Genomic DNA, 20,361 nt, shown 5'->3' on the forward strand with positions numbered 1-20,361 from the left:
ACCCCTTACAATTAGTGGATTTGGCTATTTCAGCCACACCCGTTGCTGACAGGTGTATAAAATCGAGCACACAGCCATGCAATCTCCATAGACAAACATTGGCAGTAGAATGTCCTTACTTAAGAGCTCAGTGACGTTCAATTAACTGCCATTAAGGTACTGTGAAATGTACAGTAACCCCTTAACAGTGCAGGTCTGTATTGTCACATGCTTTGCAAAGATGGCAGAACTGACAGTGTTAAAAGAGGTGCTCAACCTTTGACAACATAACTATCAACCACTTAAAGACATGCTCCGTTACATTGGTGACTAGTTAGTATTTTTTAAACCCCCCGCTTTTGGCTGAATTTGTTAATGTGCAGTTCATACATGCATAATCTATGAGAGAATTACTGTCTTAAGTCAATTAGCCACAAAATCCCTAGTTTGAAAGTGACTGTTTTCAGGAAGCTGTGCTGCGCAATTTTCCCTACATTTCCCCCCATGTGGGCCAGCCCCCTAGCAATTCGAGTTCCAGCCAATGAGATTCAGACCCTCGCCATTTGAGTGACAGTTAAAAAAAATCACAAACAGCAGAGTGAGATAGATGGAGAATTTACTTGTTGTACATGTCTGCACATATGTGATGTAGTACGCAATTTTCGGGGACCACTTTTGGCTCGTGGACGTTACTTTCAGAAGTTCTGGCTAAAAAGTATACAACAGTTCCCCGAGAATCCTTTTAAACTGGTACAACATTTCCACTGAAGGTTGGCACAAATACACAAGATTCAGTAACTTGTTGTTTACCGTACTTTCACTGCAACCAGTAGCCTGTAGTGTACCGTAAAATTACAGGAACTTTTTAACAGTGTAGCATTTCATGGCATAAAGGAAAACATGGTGGAGAGGGAAAGAACAGGATGTTTTTTCACAACCATAACAGCAGTAAATAACCCTTCTTGATATGCAAAAACATTTTTTTTACACATATCACCCTCACCCCTGATAAAGAACCCCTCAATAGTGTGTGTCATGACCTGTCTGTCCCAAGGGGACATAGAAAGAGTTTATTCAGGTTGTGGAATATATAGGAGCCAGAGATGTTGAGCCACAGGTCCCTGCAGGTGTTTCCCACCCATAGCCGTAGAGAACCGGTAGCTATACTGCTATGTTATGAAATAAACAAGTTATGAAGATGGCTGTTGATGTTTTATCTGATTTTGGATTCCTGACAAAGGGTGCTTCTATATGTGTGTTCTCTCAAACCTACTAAACATACTCAAATGAGGATGCATATTTTGTCTAATTATGATTGAAAAGCTGAAATGTAAGTAGGCAGATATTAAGTGGCCCTCGATGATAAGATCACTGGTATAGGTCAAGCCTTGTCGAGACAACTTGTGTTCTGACAATGCTTGCTGTTCTGAGACAATTCTGACCTCTACTGGTATGACTGCTAACTGTCCTCTTTTTCTTCCTTACAGGGATCACAAGCTCAATGTAAGTAGTCTTTTCCCCTTGGAGAATTTATGAAAGATGAATCTGAAGTAAATATATTATTTAGATAGATGATTAATAATTTAAAGGACACTTCATTTTAAAGTTCCAGAAACATAACCAAGGCACATGTTGTTATTCAAACACTATATAATCTTCAAAAAAGTCCTGATTTTGTTTCCCTCAACTCTGAACTCTCCTACCATTTTAGGCACTTCCTGTATGAGTTTCAAAGGCGTTGTAACATCCACAGAGATTACTGTTCAGGTAGTTGCCAACTGCAGCGTGAGCACTGGCAATACCTCAGTTTACTCCAACTCAACTACAGCCACCCTGCCTAGACTGTGTCCTGGGTCCACATACAGAGTGATTGTCCTGTGTAAAGATGGCCTAAAATTCAACTGCTGCTCCACAACAAGTGAGTATTTTTGACCATGATTAAGCCTTGTCCTGGACTCAAAATAACTTTCAATGTTGATCCTGACAAGCTCTCCTTAAACGACTGTAGCTTTTTAAACTGTAGTCTTCTCTCTACTAAATCTCTACGGAACCTCCTCAATGCCTTCCTACCCTATGGTGTATGTTCATGGGTCTTACTCAAAACACCTACTTCTGTAGTAATTCCAGACATATTTATTCTCTCTCCCCCACCCACCTCTCTTGCACGCACAGAGCCTGTCATCATGAACCTTACGGCCTCTGCAATCACAACATCATCTGTGTATCTGAACTGGACTCAACCATTGGGAAACAGTTCCTTCTATAGAGTAGAATGGACTGATTGCAATATCAGTGACAGTCAGAATATCACAGGAACTTCTGTTAATGTTACTGCTCTCACTGCTGGAGTGCAGTACCACTTCACAGTCATTGCAGTGGCTGGAGATAACACAATTGAAGGACAGAGCGAGACAGTTTCTAAGTATACAGGTAAGTAACTCAGCTACTTTAATGTCAGATTGTTTCAATGCCACAGATACTATTCGTATTCATTTATACGTTATTTGTTTGCATCCAAGAACGTGATGATTTGAAAGTTGCCATGTCTGTCTGCAATAAGACATTTCAGATTATTTTTGCCCAATAGAAATGAATGGTAAATAATGTATTGTGTCATTTTGGAGTCACTTTTATTGTAAATAAGAATAGAATGTTTCTAAACACATCTACATTAAAGTGCATGCTACCATGATTACAGATAGTCCTGAATGAATCGTGAATAATTATGAGACAGTTACACGCACAAAATATCATACCCCATAGACAAACATTGGCAGTAGAAAGGCCTTACTGAAGAGCCCACTGACTTTCAACGTGGCACCGTCATAGGATGCCACCTTTCCAACAAGTCAGTTAGTCAAATTTCTGCCCTGCTAGAGCTGCCCCGGTCAACTGTAAGTGCTGTTATTGTAAAGTGGAAACGTCTAAGAGCAACAACGGCTCAGCCGCAAAGTGGTAGGCTACACAAGCTCACAGAACGGGACCGCCAAGTGCTGAAGCACGTAGCGCGTAAAAATCATCTGTCCTCGGTTGCAACACTCACTACAGAGTTCCAAACTGCCTATGGAAGCAACGTCAGCACAATGACTGTTTGTCAGAAGCTTCATGAAATGGGTTTCCATAGCCGAGCAGCTGCACACAAGCCTAAGATCACCATGCGCAATGAATGCCAAGCGTCGGCTGGAGTGGAGTAAAGCTCGCCGCCATTGGACTCTGGAGCAGTGGATACGTGTTCTCTGGAGTGATGAATTACGCTTCAGCATCTGGCAGTCCGACAGACGAATCTGGGTTTGGAGGATGCCAGGAGAAGTCTACCTGCCCGAATGCATAGTGCCAACTGTAAAGTTTGGTGGAGAGGAATAATGGTCTGGGGCTGTTTTTCATGGTTCGGGTTAGGCCCCTTAGTTCCAGTGAAGAGAAATCTTAACGCTACACTATACAATGACATTCTAGACGATTCTGTGCTTCCAACTTTGTGGCAACAGTTTGGGAAAGGCCCTTTCCTGTTTCAGCATGATAATGCCCCAGTGCACAAAGCGAGGTCCATACAGAAATGGTTTGTCGAGATCGGTGTGGAAGAATTTGACTGGCCTGCAGAGATCCCTGACCTCAACCCCATCGAACACCTTTGGGATGAATTGGAACACCGACTGCGAGCCAGGCCTAATCGCCCAACATCAGTGCACGACCTCACTAATGCTCTTGTGGCTGAATGGAAGCAAGTCCCCACAGCAATGTTCCAACATCTAGTGGAAAGCCTTCCCAGAAGAGTGGAGGCTGTTATAGCAGCAAAGGGGGCCAACTCCATATTAATGCCCATGATTTTGGAACGAGATGTTTGACAAGCAGGTGTCCACATACTTTTGGTCATGTAGTGTATATTCTATTCTTAGTTACAATAAAAGTGACTCCAAAATGACACAGTACATTATTTACCATTCATTTCTATTAGGCACAAAATAATCTGAAACACAACCAAAACAAACAGCAAACACATCCAACAAACTTGCAAAGTCACGAGCTTGATGTAGCCATTGCTTGCTATGAACATGGGTCCAAATGCTTAACGTTTTACTACTTTAATACACATATAAGTGAATTTGGTCCCCTAAAATGGGGGGGGGGGTAAAGTCCTCTTTCTTTTTTGGAGCCAGAAGTGATGGAATCTTGTAATAGAGTACTGTAGGTAGGTACTAAGTAATCTAATGGTATGGTCTTCTCCCAAAATGTACATTTCTTGCATGCACAGAACCTGAAGTCATCAGGAACCTCACTGTCTCTGAAATCACAACATCATCTGTGTCTCTGAGCTGGATTGAACCATTGGGAAACAGATCCTTCTATAGAGTAGAATGGACTGGTGGCGTTAGAGATATGAATACAACTACCAATGAGACAGCCTTTAACGTAACTGAGCTGACTGCTGGAGTGAAGTACACATTCAGGGTCACTGCAGTGGCTGGAGATGAGATGACTGAAGGCAAAACGATCAGTGTTTCACTCTTTACAAGTAAGATGAAGTTTAAATTGTCTGGGCTTTATTTCTTAACTGCTTCATGCAACATTCTGTATCTGATGTTCTTGAGTAGCGGAACTCTTGGTATTAATGGACATTTTTCATGTCTAGAGGCTGATCCATCCCTCTGGGCAGTGTATATTGGGGCCTTTAAAGGGCCTGTGTAGTCACAAATGTGATTTTCCTGTGTTTTATATACTGTATATATTTCCACACTATGAGGGTGGAATAATACTCTGAAAATGTGAAAATTATGATAATTCCCTTTTAGTGTAGGAGCTGTTTGAAAAGACCGCCTGAAATGTCTTTCTGTTTTGGTGGGATGGAGTTTTGGCCTGCCGTGTGACATCACCAGGCGGTACATTTGTTAAAAGACCAATAAGAAAGAGTTCCAACCCTCTCTGCCAATAACAGCTAGTTTTCAGTTTTCCCCTCCCCATTCAGATCTCTCCCAGACAGTCCTAGCTCAATTCTTGCTTGAGAAATTGCTCTTTGCTAAGAAGCTATTTTTATTCATTTTTGACCATTTTAATTGAAAACAATCAAAGTAAGGTACTTAATTGTTACCCAGAAATGATTTGATATTGAGATAGAAATGGCAGCATTGGACTTTTAATACTGATGTCTTTGAAGATATAATATTGTCTAGTGTAGGCTTTTGCGGTATACCGTATTTACCGTATACCGGGGTATTATGAAATAGCCACGGGATGGTTTTTCAATACCGTTGAAACTATGTATTTGAAGTTTTTCTATACATTTTAATATTTGTAGATACTTTTTAAGTAAATACCTGCAGTCAACTTGTGCAATGTGTTAGAAAATTAAGCAGATTGCATTCTTAATTTCACCTGTCACATTGTGTTACATTATTAAGATTACCGTAGTTCCCCAGAACTGTTGAGCCAGTCACGTGTTTGTTTGTAAATAGCACAACTGGAGACAGCAGGCGCAGGTGAGTCCAGCTGTGTATTGACAGGGGTTGCGTTTTATATTGAAAGTCAACAGTTGTTTTTTGCTTCAACAGAGTGATCAGGGACGTGTAACTATAGTTTTCCTTCACAGAAAATACATTAGTCCAACACATTCGGCAGAATATAGCTTCATTTCCATCAGATGAGAACAGAAGTGCAACGCTATTTGGCTAGCTGTCAAGGTTGAGTGTAGATGTGGTGTGGAATAAAGCGCAGGACACACAGAGGCTTCGTACTAACGTCTTTAGTGAAGACAAAAGGAACAAGCCAAACACGGCTAAATACAACCTGGCAGGCAAGCGAACTTTACGCACACCAGTATAATACAAACAAAAGGCACACACTGTGCGGAACTCTCTTCAAAAACAATACAGAGAGATAAACGAACTAGCATCCCAAAATGACAACGAACAATTACACACAACACATGACAAAACCCAAGAGAACTTATAGGACGCATAATTAACACTAACAAGGAACAGGTGAAACAAAACAGACAAAACCAAACAAACATCGAAACATAGAACGGTGGCAGCTAGTACTCCGGAGACGACGACCGCCGAAGCCTGCCCGAACAAGGAGAAGGAGCAGCCTCTGCCGAAACCGTGACAGTACCCCCCCCCTTGACGCGCGGCTCCAGCCGTGCGCCGATCCCGGCCTCGAGGACGACCAGGAAGACGCGGAGCAGGGCGCGTGGGATGACCATGATGGAACTCGGTCAGAAGAGACGGGTCTAGGATGTCCCTCCTCGGCACCCAGCACCGCTCCTCCGGGCCGTACCCCTCCCACTCCACGAGATATTGGAGACCCCCCATCCGGCGTCTCGAATCCAGGATGGACCGAACAGTGTACGCCGGAGCCCCCTCGATGTCCAGTGGGGGCGGAGGAGTCTCTTCTATCTCATAGTCCTGAAGTGGACCAGCTACCACCGGCCTGAGGAGAGACACATGGAACGAGGTTTTAATATTCTTGTAATCAATTGGCAGTTGTAACCTGTAACACACCTCGTTCAATCTCCTCAGGACTTTAAAAGGCCCCACAAACCGCCGACCCAGCTTCCGGCAGGGCAGGCGGAGGGGCAGGTTTCTGGTCGAGAGTGTACACCGGCCCCTCACTGCGGTGGAGATCGGCGCTCGTCTTATGTCGACGGATGGCCCGCTGCAGATGGACGTGTGCAGCGTTCCACGTCTCCTCCGAGCGCCGCACCCACTCATCCACCGCAGGGGCCTCGATCTGGCTCTGATGCCAAGGTGCCAGAGCCGGCTGGTACCCTAACACACACTGGAAAGGAGTTAGTTTAGTGGAGGAGTGGCGGAGAGAGTTCTGTGCCATCTCGGCCCAGGGAACATACCTCGCCCACTCCTCCGGCCGGCCCTGGCAATACGACCTCAGAAACCTACCCACATCCTGGTTTACACGTTCGACCTGCCCATTACTCTCCGGGTGGTAACCCGAGGTAAGGCTCACCGAAACCCCCAAACGCTCCATGAACACTCTCCAGACTCTGGAGGTAAACTGGGGGCCTCGATCAGACACTATATCCTCGGGTACCCCGTAATGCCGGAAGACGTGGGTGAATAGTGCCTCAGCGGTCTGTAGGGCAGTAGGAAGACCCGGCATGGGAAGGAGACGACAGGCCTTCGAGAACCGATCCACAACGACCAGGATGGTGGTATTCCCCTGTGAGGGGGGAAGGTCTGTAACAAAATCCACCGAGAGGTGAGACCAGGGTCGTTGTGGAACGGGCAGGGGTTGTAACTTACCCCTGGGCAAGTGTCTGGGCGCCTTACACTGGGCACACACCTAGCAGGAGGAGACATAAACCCTCACATCCCTGGCTAACGTTGGCCACCAGTACTTTGTGCTAAGGCAGTGCACTGTCCGGCCAATACCTGGATGCCCAGAGGAGGGTGACGTGTGAGCCCAGTAAATGAGTCGATCCCGAACCTCGAGCGGAACGTACGTCCGACCCACCGGACACTGTGGAGGGCTAGGGTCGGTGCGTAACGCCCGCTCGATCTCCGTATCGACCTCCCACACCACCGGTGCCACCAGACAAGACTTCGGAAGTATGGGAGTGGGCTCAACGGACCTCTCCTCTGTGTCATACCGCCGAGACAGGGCGTCTGCCTTTCCGTTCTGGGACCCAGGGATGTAAGTGATCTTAAACACGAACCGGGCTAGAAACATAGTCCACCGAGCCTGGCGAGGATTTAGTCTCCTAGCTGCCCGAATGTATTCCAGGTTACGATGGTCAGTCAAAATGAGAAAAGGGTGTTGAGCCCCCTCAAGCCAATGCCTCCACACCTTTAGGGCCTGTACCACGGCTAACAGCTCCCTGTCCCCTACGTCATAATTTCGCTCCGCCGGACTGAGCTTTTTCGAGTAAAAAGCACAGGGGCGGAGTTTAGGTGGTGTGCCGGACCGTTGCGAGAGAACGGCCCCGATCCCGGCTTCTGACGTGTCCAACTCCACTTGGAATGGTAAAGCGGGATCCGGATGCGCCAGCACCGGCAAGAGAAAAGGCCGTTATGATGATATGAAAATCTGGATACCGCCCAACCCTAGTCTAGTATCCCCTAAAATCACCTTTCTTGCTCATGTAGAAACTGAAGTCATCAGGAACCTCTCTGTCTCTGAAATCACAACATCATCTGTGTCTCTAAACTGGATTGAACCATTGGGAAACAGCTCCTTCCATAGAGTAGAGTGGACCGATGGCAGTAGAGAATTGAATAGAACTACCAATGAGACAGCCTTTAATGTAACTGAGCTGACTGCTGGAGTGCAGTACAGACTCATGGTTACTGCAGTCACTGCTGATAAGACTACTGAAGGATTACCCATCATTTTTAACCAGTATATCTGTCAGTCACTGTAGTTTTGGTTCACATAATTATCTCTTGAGAAGGGAGTGTAGACTCCAACTGATCCGGAATATTTTAGGAAATATGTTTATCTGAATTCAACTGCAAATTATGTTCTTTGGAATGGCGGCAACAATTTGTTAAATTAATATAGGGGAAACACTGCATGTTGTATTTGATATATTTGTTCAGAAGTTCTTCTTGTTTATTTGATGGTATTTTTATCAAAGACTAGTGTTTAGTGCCATTGTTTTGTCCAGATTTACACATACTCTCTTACAATGTGTGCTGGATTGCACAAGTCAGCCTGCAATGTTAATGTTTGAAGACACCCTATTGTCTTTTGTCCCTCAAACCCTCTTTCTTACACGCACAGAGCCCGCAATCATCAGAAACCTCACTGTCTCTGAAATCACAACATCATCTGTGTCTCTGAGCTGGATTGAGCCGTTGGGAAACAGATCCTTCTATAGAATAGAATGGACTAATGGCGGTAGAGAAATGAATACAACTACCAATGAGACAGCCTTTAATGTAACTGAGCTAACTGCTGGAGTGAAGTACACATTCAAGGTCACTGCAGTGGCTGGTGATAATATAACTACAGGAAATGCTCAGGAGAAAGCACTCTTTACAAGTAAGCCTTTTCATTGGAATGGTGTTAATGTTTTCTCTGAAGTGGAACCATGTAATGATTATGTTAATATCTGTATTGAACAATGAGAGGGCAATAAGAGGAAGGGTAAAGTCCTCTTTCTTTTTTGGAACCAGAAGTGATGGAATCCTGTAATAGAGTACTGTAGGTAGGTACTAAGTAACCTAATGGTATGGTCTTCTCCCAAAATGTACATTTCTTGCATGCACAGAACCTGAAGTCATCAGGAACCTCACTGTCTCTGAAATCACAACATCATCTGTGTCTCTGAGCTGGATTGAACCATTGGGAAACAGATCCTTCTTTAGAATAGAATGGACTGGTGGCGTTGGAGATATGAATACAACTACCAAGGAGACAGCCTTTAACGTAACTGAGCTGACTGCTGGAGTGAAGTACACATTCAGGGTCACTGCAGTGGCTGGAGATGAGATGACTGAAGGCAAAACTATCAGTGTTTCACTCTTTACAAGTAAGATGAAGTTTAAATTGTCTGGGCTTTATTTCTTAACTGCTTCATGCAACATTCTGTATCTGATGTTCTTGAGTAGCGGAACTCTTGGTATTAATGGACATTTTTCATGTCTAGAGGCTGATCCATCCCTCTGGGTAGTGTATATTGGGGCCTTTAAAGGGCTTGTGTAGTCACAAATGTGATTTTCCTGTGTTTTATATACTGTATATATTTCCACACTATGAGGGTGGAATAATACTCTGAAAATGTGAAAATTATGATAATTCCCTTTTAGTGTAGGAGCTGTTTGAAAAGACCGCCTGAAATGTCTTTCTGTTTTGGTGGGATGGAGTTTTGGCCTGCCGTGTGACATCACCAGGCGGTAAATTTTTAAAAAGACCAATAAGAAAGAGTTCCAACCCTCTCTGCCAATAACAGCTAGTTTTCCGTTTTCCCCTCCCCATTCAGACAACAGCTCAATTCTTGCTTGAGAAATTGCTCTTTGCTAAGAAGCTATATTTATTCATTTTTGACCATTTTAATTGAAAACAATCAAAGTAAGGTACTTAATTGTTACCCAGAAATGATTTGATATTGAGATAGAAATGGCAGCACTGGACTTTTAATACTGATGTCTTTGAAGATATAATATTGTCTAGTGTAGGCTTTTGCTGTATACCGTATTTACCGTATACCGGGGTATTATGAAATAGCCACGGGATGGTTTTTCAATACAGTTGAAACTATTTATTTGAAGTTTTTCTATACATTTTAATATTTGTAGATACTTTTTAAGTAAATACCTGCAGTCAACTTGTGCAATGTGTTAGAAAATTAAGCAGATTGCATTCTTAATTTCACCTGTCACATTGTGTTACATTATTAAGATTACCGTAGTTCCCCAGAACTGTTGAGCCAGTCACGTGTTTGTTTGTAAATAGCACAACTGGAGACAGCAGGTGCAGGTGAGTCCATCTGTGTATTGACAGGGGTTGCGTTTTATATTGAAAGTCAACAGTTGTTTTTTGCTTCAATAGAGTGATCAGGGACGTGTAGCTATCGTTTTCCTTCACAGAAAATACATTACACATACCAGATTTACACATACTCTCTTACAATGTGTGCTGGATTGCACAAGTCAGCCTGCAATGTTAATGTTTGAAGACACCCTATTGTCTTTTGTCCCTCAAACCCTCTTTCTTACACGCACAGAGCCCGCAATCATCAGAAACCTCACTGTCACTGAAATCACAACATCATCTGTGTCTCTGAGCTGGATTGAACCATTGGGAAACAGATCCTTCTATAGAGTAGAATGGACTGGTGGCGTTAGAGATATGAATACAACTACCAAGGAGACAGCCTTTAATGTAACTGAGCTGACTGCTGGAGTGAAGTACACATTCAGGGTCACTGCAGTGGCTGGAGATGAGATGACTGAAGGCAAAACGATCAGTGTTTCACTCTTTACAAGTAAGATGAAGTTTAAATTGTCTGGGCTTTATTTCTTAACTGCTTCATGCAACATTCTGTATCTGATGTTCTTGAGTAGCGGAACTCTTGGTATTAATGGACATTTTTCATGTCTAGAGGCTGATCCATCCCTCTGGGTATTGTATATTGGGGCCTTTAAAGGGCCTGTGTAGTCACAAATGTGATTTTCCTGTGTTTTATATACTGTATATATTTCCACACTATGAGGGTGGAATAATACTCTGAAAATGTGAAAATTATGATAATTCCCTTTTAGTGTAGGAGCTGTTTGAAAAGACCGCCTGAAATGTCTTTCTGTTTAGGTGGGATGGAGTTTTGGCCTGCCGTGTGACATCACAAGGCGGTACATTTGTTAAAAGACCAATAAGAAAGAGTTCCAACCCTCTCTGCCAATAACAGCTAGTTTTCAGTTTTCCCCTCCCCATTCAGACCTCTCCCAGACAGTCCTAGCTCAAATCTTGCTTGAGAAATTGCTCTTTGCTAAGAAGCTATTTTTATTGATTTTTGACCATTTTAATTGAAAACAATCAAAGTAAGGTACTTAATTGTTACCCAGAAATGATTTGATATTGAGATAGAAATGGCAGCATTGGACTTTTAATACTGATGTCTTTGAAGATATAATATTGTCTAGTGTAGGCTTTTGCGGTATACCGTATTTACCGTATACCGGGGTATTATGAAATAGCCACGGGATGGTTTTTCAATACCGTTGAAACAATTTATTTGAAGTTTTTCTATACATTTAAATATTTGTAGATACTTTTTAAGTAAATACCTGCAGTCAACTTGTGCAATGTGTTAGAAAATTAAGCAGTTGCATTCTTAATTTCACCTGTCACATTGTGTTACATTATTAAGATTACCGTAGTTCCCCAGAACTGTTGAGCCAGTCACGTGTTTGTTTGTAAATAGCACAACTGGAGACAGCAGGCGCAGGTGAGTCCAGCTGTGTATTGACAGGGGTTACGTTTTATATTGAAAGTCAACAGTTGTTTTTTGCTTCAACAGAGTGATCAGGGACGTGTAGCTATAGTTTTCCTTCACAGAAAATACATTAGTCCAACACATTCTGCAGAATATAGCTTCATTTCCATCAGATGAGAACAGAAGTGCAACGCTATTTGGCTAGCAGCAACACAAGCAGGTTAAAAGGGCTTACAATGAAAAAGGAGGTCTTTTTTTTGCAAAAACTATGCAAGGCCATCATATTTCTAATGTTTATCATAGAAAGAATGTAGCCAGCTACATTTCCTAATGTTTTTCTTAAAGTGAATCTTGCATTTCACCAAAGAAAAGTAGGCTGGCTACACCGAGAAAAGTACTGGAGAAAAGTATCTGCACATCAGTCAGAACACTGTCTGCTGATAGAATGCCTGTTCAACTGAAGCACAATATTTTTTTGATGCCGAGCAGAAATTACAATAAGAATCATTTTAGATCTGCGTTTATAAAACGCAGCAAGATATTTCTTTTTCGTTTTATGTTTTTTTCCTGCTTGAAAAACGAAGAATTCTGCATTAACGCGACCCTTATGTTTAATTAGCTAGTTATCAAAGTAAGTGGCTGTTTTAATAAGGTGATTGTGCATTATATTGTGTTGTGTTTCTGCCGTGTTTGAGAAGTCAAAGCCCTTTGGATTAGTTATCTGTACAGCTGCCACAGCTATCTTTTGATTTCCTTGAGTTTTTCCTCCTCTCCGTTCTCGGCCCGTCTGCTCCTCCCCCATCGGCCAGTCTGCTCCTCCCCCATCTTCTTTGAGCAGATCAGGCAGTTCCGTTGCCCTAGCGACTCCAGACTGCACACAGACACAGCATGTACGCATGCTGCTCCAGAGCCAGTTCTGTTCATTTGCACAATTTCTCTCGTACAAATTCACTTGTAAATGTCCAAAGTCACCAATTAATTACTTTCAGTAGCACCAATATATATATATGTGTATAACTTCATGATCTGGACTGTCTTTTCATATTTTTTTTTGTGTGTGTTTGTTCTCGTTAACATATTTAGCTAGCATCCTCCATGTAAATTCGCTATTATTTGTGCTAATTCTGTTAGCATTCTGGTAATAGACTCCCAATTAGCTTCTTTTTTTTTTTTGCTCCCTCTTGTGTACTAAGCCAGCAATACCGTAAATTCCGGCATGAGAGAAGGCCGTTATGATGATATGAAAATCTGGATACCGCCCAACCCTAGTCTAGTATCCCCTAAAATCACCTTTCTTGCTCATGTAGAAACTGAAGTCATCAGGAACCTCTCTGTCTCTGAAATCACAACATCATCTGTGTCTCTAAACTGGATTGAACCATTGGGAAACAGCTCCTTCCATAGAGTAGAGTGGACCGATGGCAGTAGAGAATTGAATAGAACTACCAATGAGACAGCCTTTAATGTAACTGAGCTGACTGCTGGAGTGCAGTACAGACTCATGGTTACTGCAGTCGCTGCTGATAAGACTACTGAAGGATTACCCATCATTTTTAACCAGTATATCCGTCAGTCACTGTAGTTTTGGTTCACATAATTATCTCTTGAGAAGGGAGTGTAGACTCCAACTGATCCGGAATATTTTAGGAAATATGTTTATCTGAATTCAACTGCAAATTATGTTCTTTGGAATGGCGGCAACAATTTGTTAAATTAATATAGGGGAAACACTGCATGTTGTATTTGATATATTTGTTCAGAAGTTCTTCTTGTTTATTTGATGGTATTTTTATCAAAGACTAGTGTTTAGTGCCATTGTTTTGTCCAGATTTACACATACTCTCTTACAATGTGTGCTGGATTGCACAAGTCAGCCTGCAATGTTAATGTTTGAAGACACCCTATTGTCTTTTGTCCCTCAAACCCTCTTTCTTACACGCACAGAGCCCGCAATCATCAGAAACCTCACTGTCACTGAAATCACAACATCCTCTGTGTCTCTGAGCTGGATTGAGCCGTTGGGAAACAGATCCTTCTATAGAATAGAATGGACTAATGGCGGTAGAGATATGAATACAACTACCAATGAGAAAGCCTTTAATGTAACTGAGCTAACTGCTGGAGTGAAGTACACATTCAAGGTCACTGCAGTGGCTGGTGATAATATAACTACAGGAAATGCTCCGGAGAAAGCACTCTTTACAAGTAAGCCTTTTCATTGGAATGGTGTTAATGTTTTCTCTGAAGTGGAACCATGTAATGATTATGTTAATATCTGTATTGAACAATGAGAGGGCAATAAGAGGAAGGGTAAAGTCCTCTTTCTTTTTTGGAACCAGAAGTGATGGAATCCTGTAATAGAGTACTGTAGGTAGGTACTAAGTAACCTAATGGTATGGTCTTCTCCCAAAATGTACATTTCTTGCATGCACAGAACCTGAAGTCATCAGGAACCTCACTGTCTCTGAAATCACAACATCATCTGTGTCTCTGAGCTGGATTGAACCATTGGGAAACAGATCCTTCTATAGAATAGAATGGACTGGTGGCGTTGGAGATATGAATACAACTACCAAGGAGACAGCCTTTAACGTAACTGAGCTGACTGCTGGAGTGAAGTACACATTCAGGGTCACTGCAGTGGCTGGAGATGAGATGACTGAAGGCAAAACGATCAGTGTTTCACTCTTTACAAGTAAGATGAAGTTTAAATTGTCTGGGCTTTATTTCTTAACTGCTTCATGCAACATTCTGTATCTGATGTTCTTGAGTAGCGGAACTCTTGGTATTAATGGACATTTTTCATGTCTAGAGGCTGATCCATCCCTCTGGACAGTGTATATTGGGGCCTTTAAAGGGCTTGTGTAGTCACAAATGTGATTTTCCTGTGTTTTATATACTGTATATATTTCCACACTATGAGGGTGGAATAATACTCTGAAAATGTGAAAATTATGATAATTCCCTTTTAGTGTAGGAGCTGTTTGAAAAGACCGCCTGAAATGTCTTTCTGTTTTGGTGGGATGGAGTTTTGGCCTGCCGTGTGACATCACAAGGCGGTACATTTGTTAAAAGACCAATAAGAAAGAGTTCCAACCCTCTCTGCCAATAACAGCTAGTTTTCCGTTTTCCCCTCCCCATTCAGACAACAGCTCAATTCTTGCTTGAGAAATTGCTCTTTGCTAAGAAGCTATATTTATTCATTTTTGACCATTTTAATTGAAAACAATCAAAGTAAGGTACTTAATTGTTACCCAGAAATGATTTGATATTGAGATAGAAATGGCAGCACTGGACTTTTAATACTGATGTCTTTGAAGATATAATATTGTCTAGTGTAGGCTTTTGCGGTATACCGTATTTACCGTATACCGGGGTATTATGAAATAGCCACGGGATGGTTTTTCAATACCGTTGAAACTATTTATTTGAAGTTTTTCTATACATTTTAATATTTGTAGATACTTTTTAAGTAAATACCTGCAGTCAACTTGTGCAATGTGTTAGAAAATTAAGCAGATTGCATTCTTAATTTCACCTGTCACATTGTGTTACATTGTTAAGATTACCGTAGTTCCCCAGAACTGTTGAGCCAGTCACGTGTTTGTTTGTAAATAGCACAACTGGAGACAGCAGGTGCAGGTGAGTCCAGCTGTGTATTGACAGGGGTTGCGTTTTATACTGAAAGTCAACAGTTGTTTTTTGCTTCAATAGAGTGATCAGGGACGTGTAGCTATCGTTTTCCTTCACAGAAAATACATTAGTCCAACACATTCGGCAGAATATAGCTTCATTTCCATCAGATGAGAACAGAAGTGCAATGCTATTTGGCTAGCAGCAACACAAGCAGGTTAAAAGGGCTTACAATGAAAAATGAGGTCTTTTTTTTTTGCAAAAACTATGCAAGGCCATCATATTTCTAATGTTTATCATAGAAAGAATGTAGCCAGCTACATTTCCTAATGTTTTTCTTAAAGTGAATCTTGCATTTCACCAAAGAAAAGTAGGCTGGCTACACCGAGAAAAGTACTGGAGAAAAGTATCTGCACATCAGTCAGAACACTGTCTGCTGATAGAATGCCTGTTCGTGTTCAACTGAAGCACAATATTTGTTTGATGCCGAGCAGAAATTACAATAAGAATCATTTTAGGTCTGCGTTCATAAAACGCAGCAAGATATTTCTTTTTCGTTTTATATATTTTTCCTGCTTGAAAAACGAAGAATTCTGCATTAACGCGACCCTTACGTGTAATTCACCAATACATTATTCACCATTAATTTGTATTAGGTACAAAATAATCTGAAACACAACCAAAACAAACAGCAAACACATCCAACAAACTTGAAGATTCACAAGCTTGATGTAGCAATTGCGTGCTATAAATATGGGACCAAATGCTTAACGTTTTACTACTTTAATTCAAATATAATTGAATTTGTCCCAATACTTTTGGTCTCCTAAAATGGGGAGACTATATACAAAAAGTGCTGTAATTCTTCAACGGTTCACCCGATATGGATGAAAATACCCTCAAATTAAAGCTGACAGTCTGCACCTTAACCTCATAGTCATTGCATCATTGCAAATCCAATTTGCTGGAGTACAGAGCCGAAACAACAAAAACATTTTCACTATCCCAATACTTTGGGAGCTCACTGTATATATTTTATTTAATTATGTTCTTTGGAATGGCGGCAACAATTTGTTAAATGAATATAGGGGAAACACTGCATGTTGTATTTGATATCTTTGTTCAGAAGTTCTTCTTGTTTATTTGATTATATTTTTATCAAAGACTAGTGTTGAGTGCCATTGTTTTGTCCAGATTTACACATACTCTCTTACAATGTGTGCTGGATTGCACAAGTCAGCCTGCAATGTCAATGTTTGAAGACACCCTATTGTCTTTTGTCCCTTAAACCCTCTTTCTTGCACGCACAGAGCCCGCAATCATCAGAAACCTCACTGTCACTGAAATCACAACATCATCTGTGTCTCTGAGCTGGATTGAACCATTGGGAAACAGATCCTTCTATAGAGTAGAATGGACTGGTGGCGTTAGAGATATGAATACAACTACCAAGGAGACAGCCTTTAACGTAACTGAGCTGACTGCTGGAGTGAAGTACACATTCAGGGTCACTGCAGTGGCTGGAGATGAGATGACTGAAGGCAAAACGATCAGTGTTTCACTCTTTACAAGTAAGATGAAGTTTAAATTGTCTGGGCTTTATTTCTTAACTGCTTCATGCAACATTCTGTATCTGATGTTCTTGAGTAGCGGAACTCTTGGTATTAATGGACATTTTTCATGTCTAGAGGCTGATCCATCCCTCTGGGTAGTGTATATTGGGGCCTTTAAAGGGCCTGTGTAGTCACAAATGTGATTTTCCTGTGTTTTATATACTGTATATATTTCCACACTATGAGGGTGGAATAATACTCTGAAAATGTGAAAATTATGATAATTCCCTTTTAGTGTAGGAGCTGTTTGAAAAGACCGCCTGAAATGTCTTTCTGTTTTGGTGGGATGGAGTTTTGGCCTGCCGTGTGACATCACAAGGCGGTACATTTGTTAAAAGACCAATAAGAAAGAGTTCCAACCCTCTCTGCCAATAACAGCTAGTTTTCAGTTTTCCCCTCCCCATTCAGACCTCTCCCAGACAGTCCTAGCTCAAATCTTGCTTGAGAAATTGCTCTTTGCTAAGAAGCTATTTTTATTGATTTTTGACCATTTTAATTGAAAACAATCAAAGTAAGGTACTTAATTGTTACCCAGAAATGATTTGATATTGAGATAGAAATGGCAGCATTGGACTTTTAATACTGATGTCTTTGAAGATATAATATTGTCTAGTGTAGGCTTTTGCGGTATACCGTATTTACCGTATACCGGGGTATTATGAAATAGCCACGGGATGGTTTTTCAATACCGTTGAAACTATTTATTTGAAGTTTTTCTATACATTTTAATATTTGTAGATACTTTTTAAGTAAATACCTGCAGTCAACTTGTGCAATGTGTTAGAAAATTAAGCAGATTGCATTCTTAATTTCACCTGTCACATTGTGTTACATTATTAAGATTACCGTAGTTCCCCAGAACTGTTGAGCCAGTCACGTGTTTGTTTGTAAATATCGCAACTGGAGACAGCAGGTGCAGGTGATTCCAGCTGTGTATTGACAGGGGTTATGTTTTATATTGAAAGTCAACAGTTGTTTTTTGCTTCAACAGAGTGATCAGGGACGTGTAGCTATAGTTTTCCTTCACAGAAAATACATTAGTCCAACACATTCGGCAGAATATAGCTTCATTTCCATCAGATGAGAACAGAAGTGCAACGCTATTTGGCTAGCAGCAACACAAGCAGGTTAAAAGGGCTTACAATGAAAAATTAGGTCTTTTTTTTGCAAGAACTATGCAAGGCCATCATATTTCTAATGTTTATCATAGAAAGAATGTAGCCAGCTACATTTCCTAATGTTTTTCTTAAAGTGAATCAAAGAAAAGTAGGCTGGCTACACCGAGAAAAGTACTGGAGAAAAGTATCTGCACATCAGTCAGAACACTGTCTGCTGATAGAATGCCTGTTCGTGTTCAACTGTAGCACAATATTTGTTTGATGCCGAGCAGAAATTACAATAAGAATCATTTTAGATCTGCGTTTATAAAACGCAGCAAGATATTTCTTTTTCGTTTTATATTTTTTTCCTGCTTGAAAAACGAAGAATTCTGCATTAACGCGACCCTTATGTTTAATTAGCTAGTTATCAAAGTAAGTTGCTGTTTTAATAAGGTGATTGTGCATTATATTGTGTTGTGTTTCTGCCGTGTTTGAGAAGTCAAAGCCCTTTGGATTAGTTATCTGTACAGCTGCCACAGCTATCTTTTGATTTCCTTGAGTTTTTCCTCCTCTCCGTTCTCGGCCCGTCTGCTCCTCCCCCATCGGCCAGTCTGCTCCTCCCCCATCTTCTTTGAGCAGATCAGGCAGTTCCGTTGCCCTAGCGACTCCAGACTGCACACAGACACAGCATGTACGCATGCTGCTCCAGAGCCAGTTCTGTTCATTTGCACAATTTCTCTCGTACAAATTCACTTGTAAATGTCCAAAGTCACCAATTAATTACTTTCAGTAGCACCAATATATATATATATATATATATGTGTGTATAACTTCATGATCTGGACTGTCTTTTCATATTATTTTTTTTGTATGTTTGTTCTCGTTAACATATTTAGCTAGCATCCTCCATGTAAATTCGCTATTATTTGTGCTAATTCTGTTAGCATTCTGGTAATAGACTCCCAATTAGCTTCTTTTTTTTTTTTGCTCCCTCTTGTGTACTAAGCCAGCAATACCGTAAATTCCGGCATGAGAGAAGGCCGTTATGATGATATGAAAATCTGGATACCGCCCAACCCTAGTCTAGTATCCCCTAAAATCACCTTTCTTGCTCACGTAGAAACTGAAGTCATCAGGAACCTCTCTGTCTCTGAAATCACAACATCATCTGTGTCTCTAAACTGGATTGAACCATTGGGAAACATCTCCTTCCATAGAATAGAGTGGACCGATGGCAGTAGAGAATTGAATAGAACTACCAATGAGACAGCCTTTAATGTAACTGAGCTGACTGCTGGAGTGCAGTACAGACTCATGCTTACTGCAGTCGCTGCTGATAAGACTACTGAAGGATTACCCATCATTTTTAACCAGTATATCCGTCAGTCACTGTAGTTTTGGTTCACATAATTCTCTCTTGAGAAGGGAGTGTAGACTCCAACTGATCCGGAATATTTTAGGAAATATGTTTATCTGCATTCAACTGCAAATTATATTCTTTGGAATGGCGGCAACAATTTGTTAAATTAATATAGGGGAAACACTGCATGTTGTATTTGATATATTTGTTCAGAAGTTCTTCTTGTTTATTTGATGGTATTTGTTTCAAAGACTAGTGTTTAGTGCCATTGTTTTGTCCAGATTTACACATACTCTCTTACAATGTGTGCTGGATTGCACAAGTCAGCCTGCAATGTCAATGTTTGAAGACACCCTATTGTCTTTTGTCCCTCAAACCCTCTTTCTTACACGCACAGAGCCCGCAATCATCAGAAACCTCACTGTCTCTGAAATCACAACATCATCTGTGTCTCTGAGCTGGATTGAGCCGTTGGGAAACAGATCCTTCTATAGAATAGAATGGACTAATGGCGGTAGAGATATGAATACAACTACCAATGAGACAGCCTTTAATGTAACTGAGCTAACTGCTGGAGTGAAGTACACATTCAAGGTCACTGCAGTGGCTGGTGATAATATAACTAAAGGAAATGGTCAGGAGAAAGCACTCTTTACAAGTAAGCCTTTTCATTGGAATGGTGTTAATGTTTTCTCTGAAGTGGAACCATGTAATGATTATGTTAATATCTGTATTGAACAATGAGAGGGCAATAAGAGGAAGGGTAAAGTCCTCTTTCTTTTTTGGAAC

General features: G+C 41.3%; 1 protein-coding gene across 1 annotated transcript in view; it reads left to right on the plus strand.

The window, feature by feature from the left end:
- The window catches only part of LOC311148748 (phosphatidylinositol phosphatase PTPRQ-like), a 118,892-nt gene that overhangs the window by 36,178 nt on the left and 62,353 nt on the right, over positions 1-20,361 (plus strand). Inside the window, exons 2-12 of the mRNA XM_084185717.1 lie at positions 1,467-1,482; positions 1,691-1,897; positions 2,152-2,409; positions 4,229-4,489; positions 8,713-8,973; positions 9,203-9,463; positions 10,658-10,918; positions 13,811-14,071; positions 14,301-14,561; positions 16,810-17,070; positions 19,970-20,230. Coding sequence (XP_084041843.1) covers positions 1,467-1,482; positions 1,691-1,897; positions 2,152-2,409; positions 4,229-4,489; positions 8,713-8,973; positions 9,203-9,463; positions 10,658-10,918; positions 13,811-14,071; positions 14,301-14,561; positions 16,810-17,070; positions 19,970-20,230 — 2,569 coding nt within the window. The remainder of the gene's footprint in view (positions 1-1,466; positions 1,483-1,690; positions 1,898-2,151; positions 2,410-4,228; positions 4,490-8,712; positions 8,974-9,202; positions 9,464-10,657; positions 10,919-13,810; positions 14,072-14,300; positions 14,562-16,809; positions 17,071-19,969; positions 20,231-20,361) is intronic.

The sequence above is a fragment of the Coregonus lavaretus genome (genome assembly GCF_964263955.1).
Source record: "Coregonus lavaretus genome assembly, chromosome: 21".
NCBI lineage: Eukaryota > Metazoa > Chordata > Actinopteri > Salmoniformes > Salmonidae > Coregonus > Coregonus lavaretus.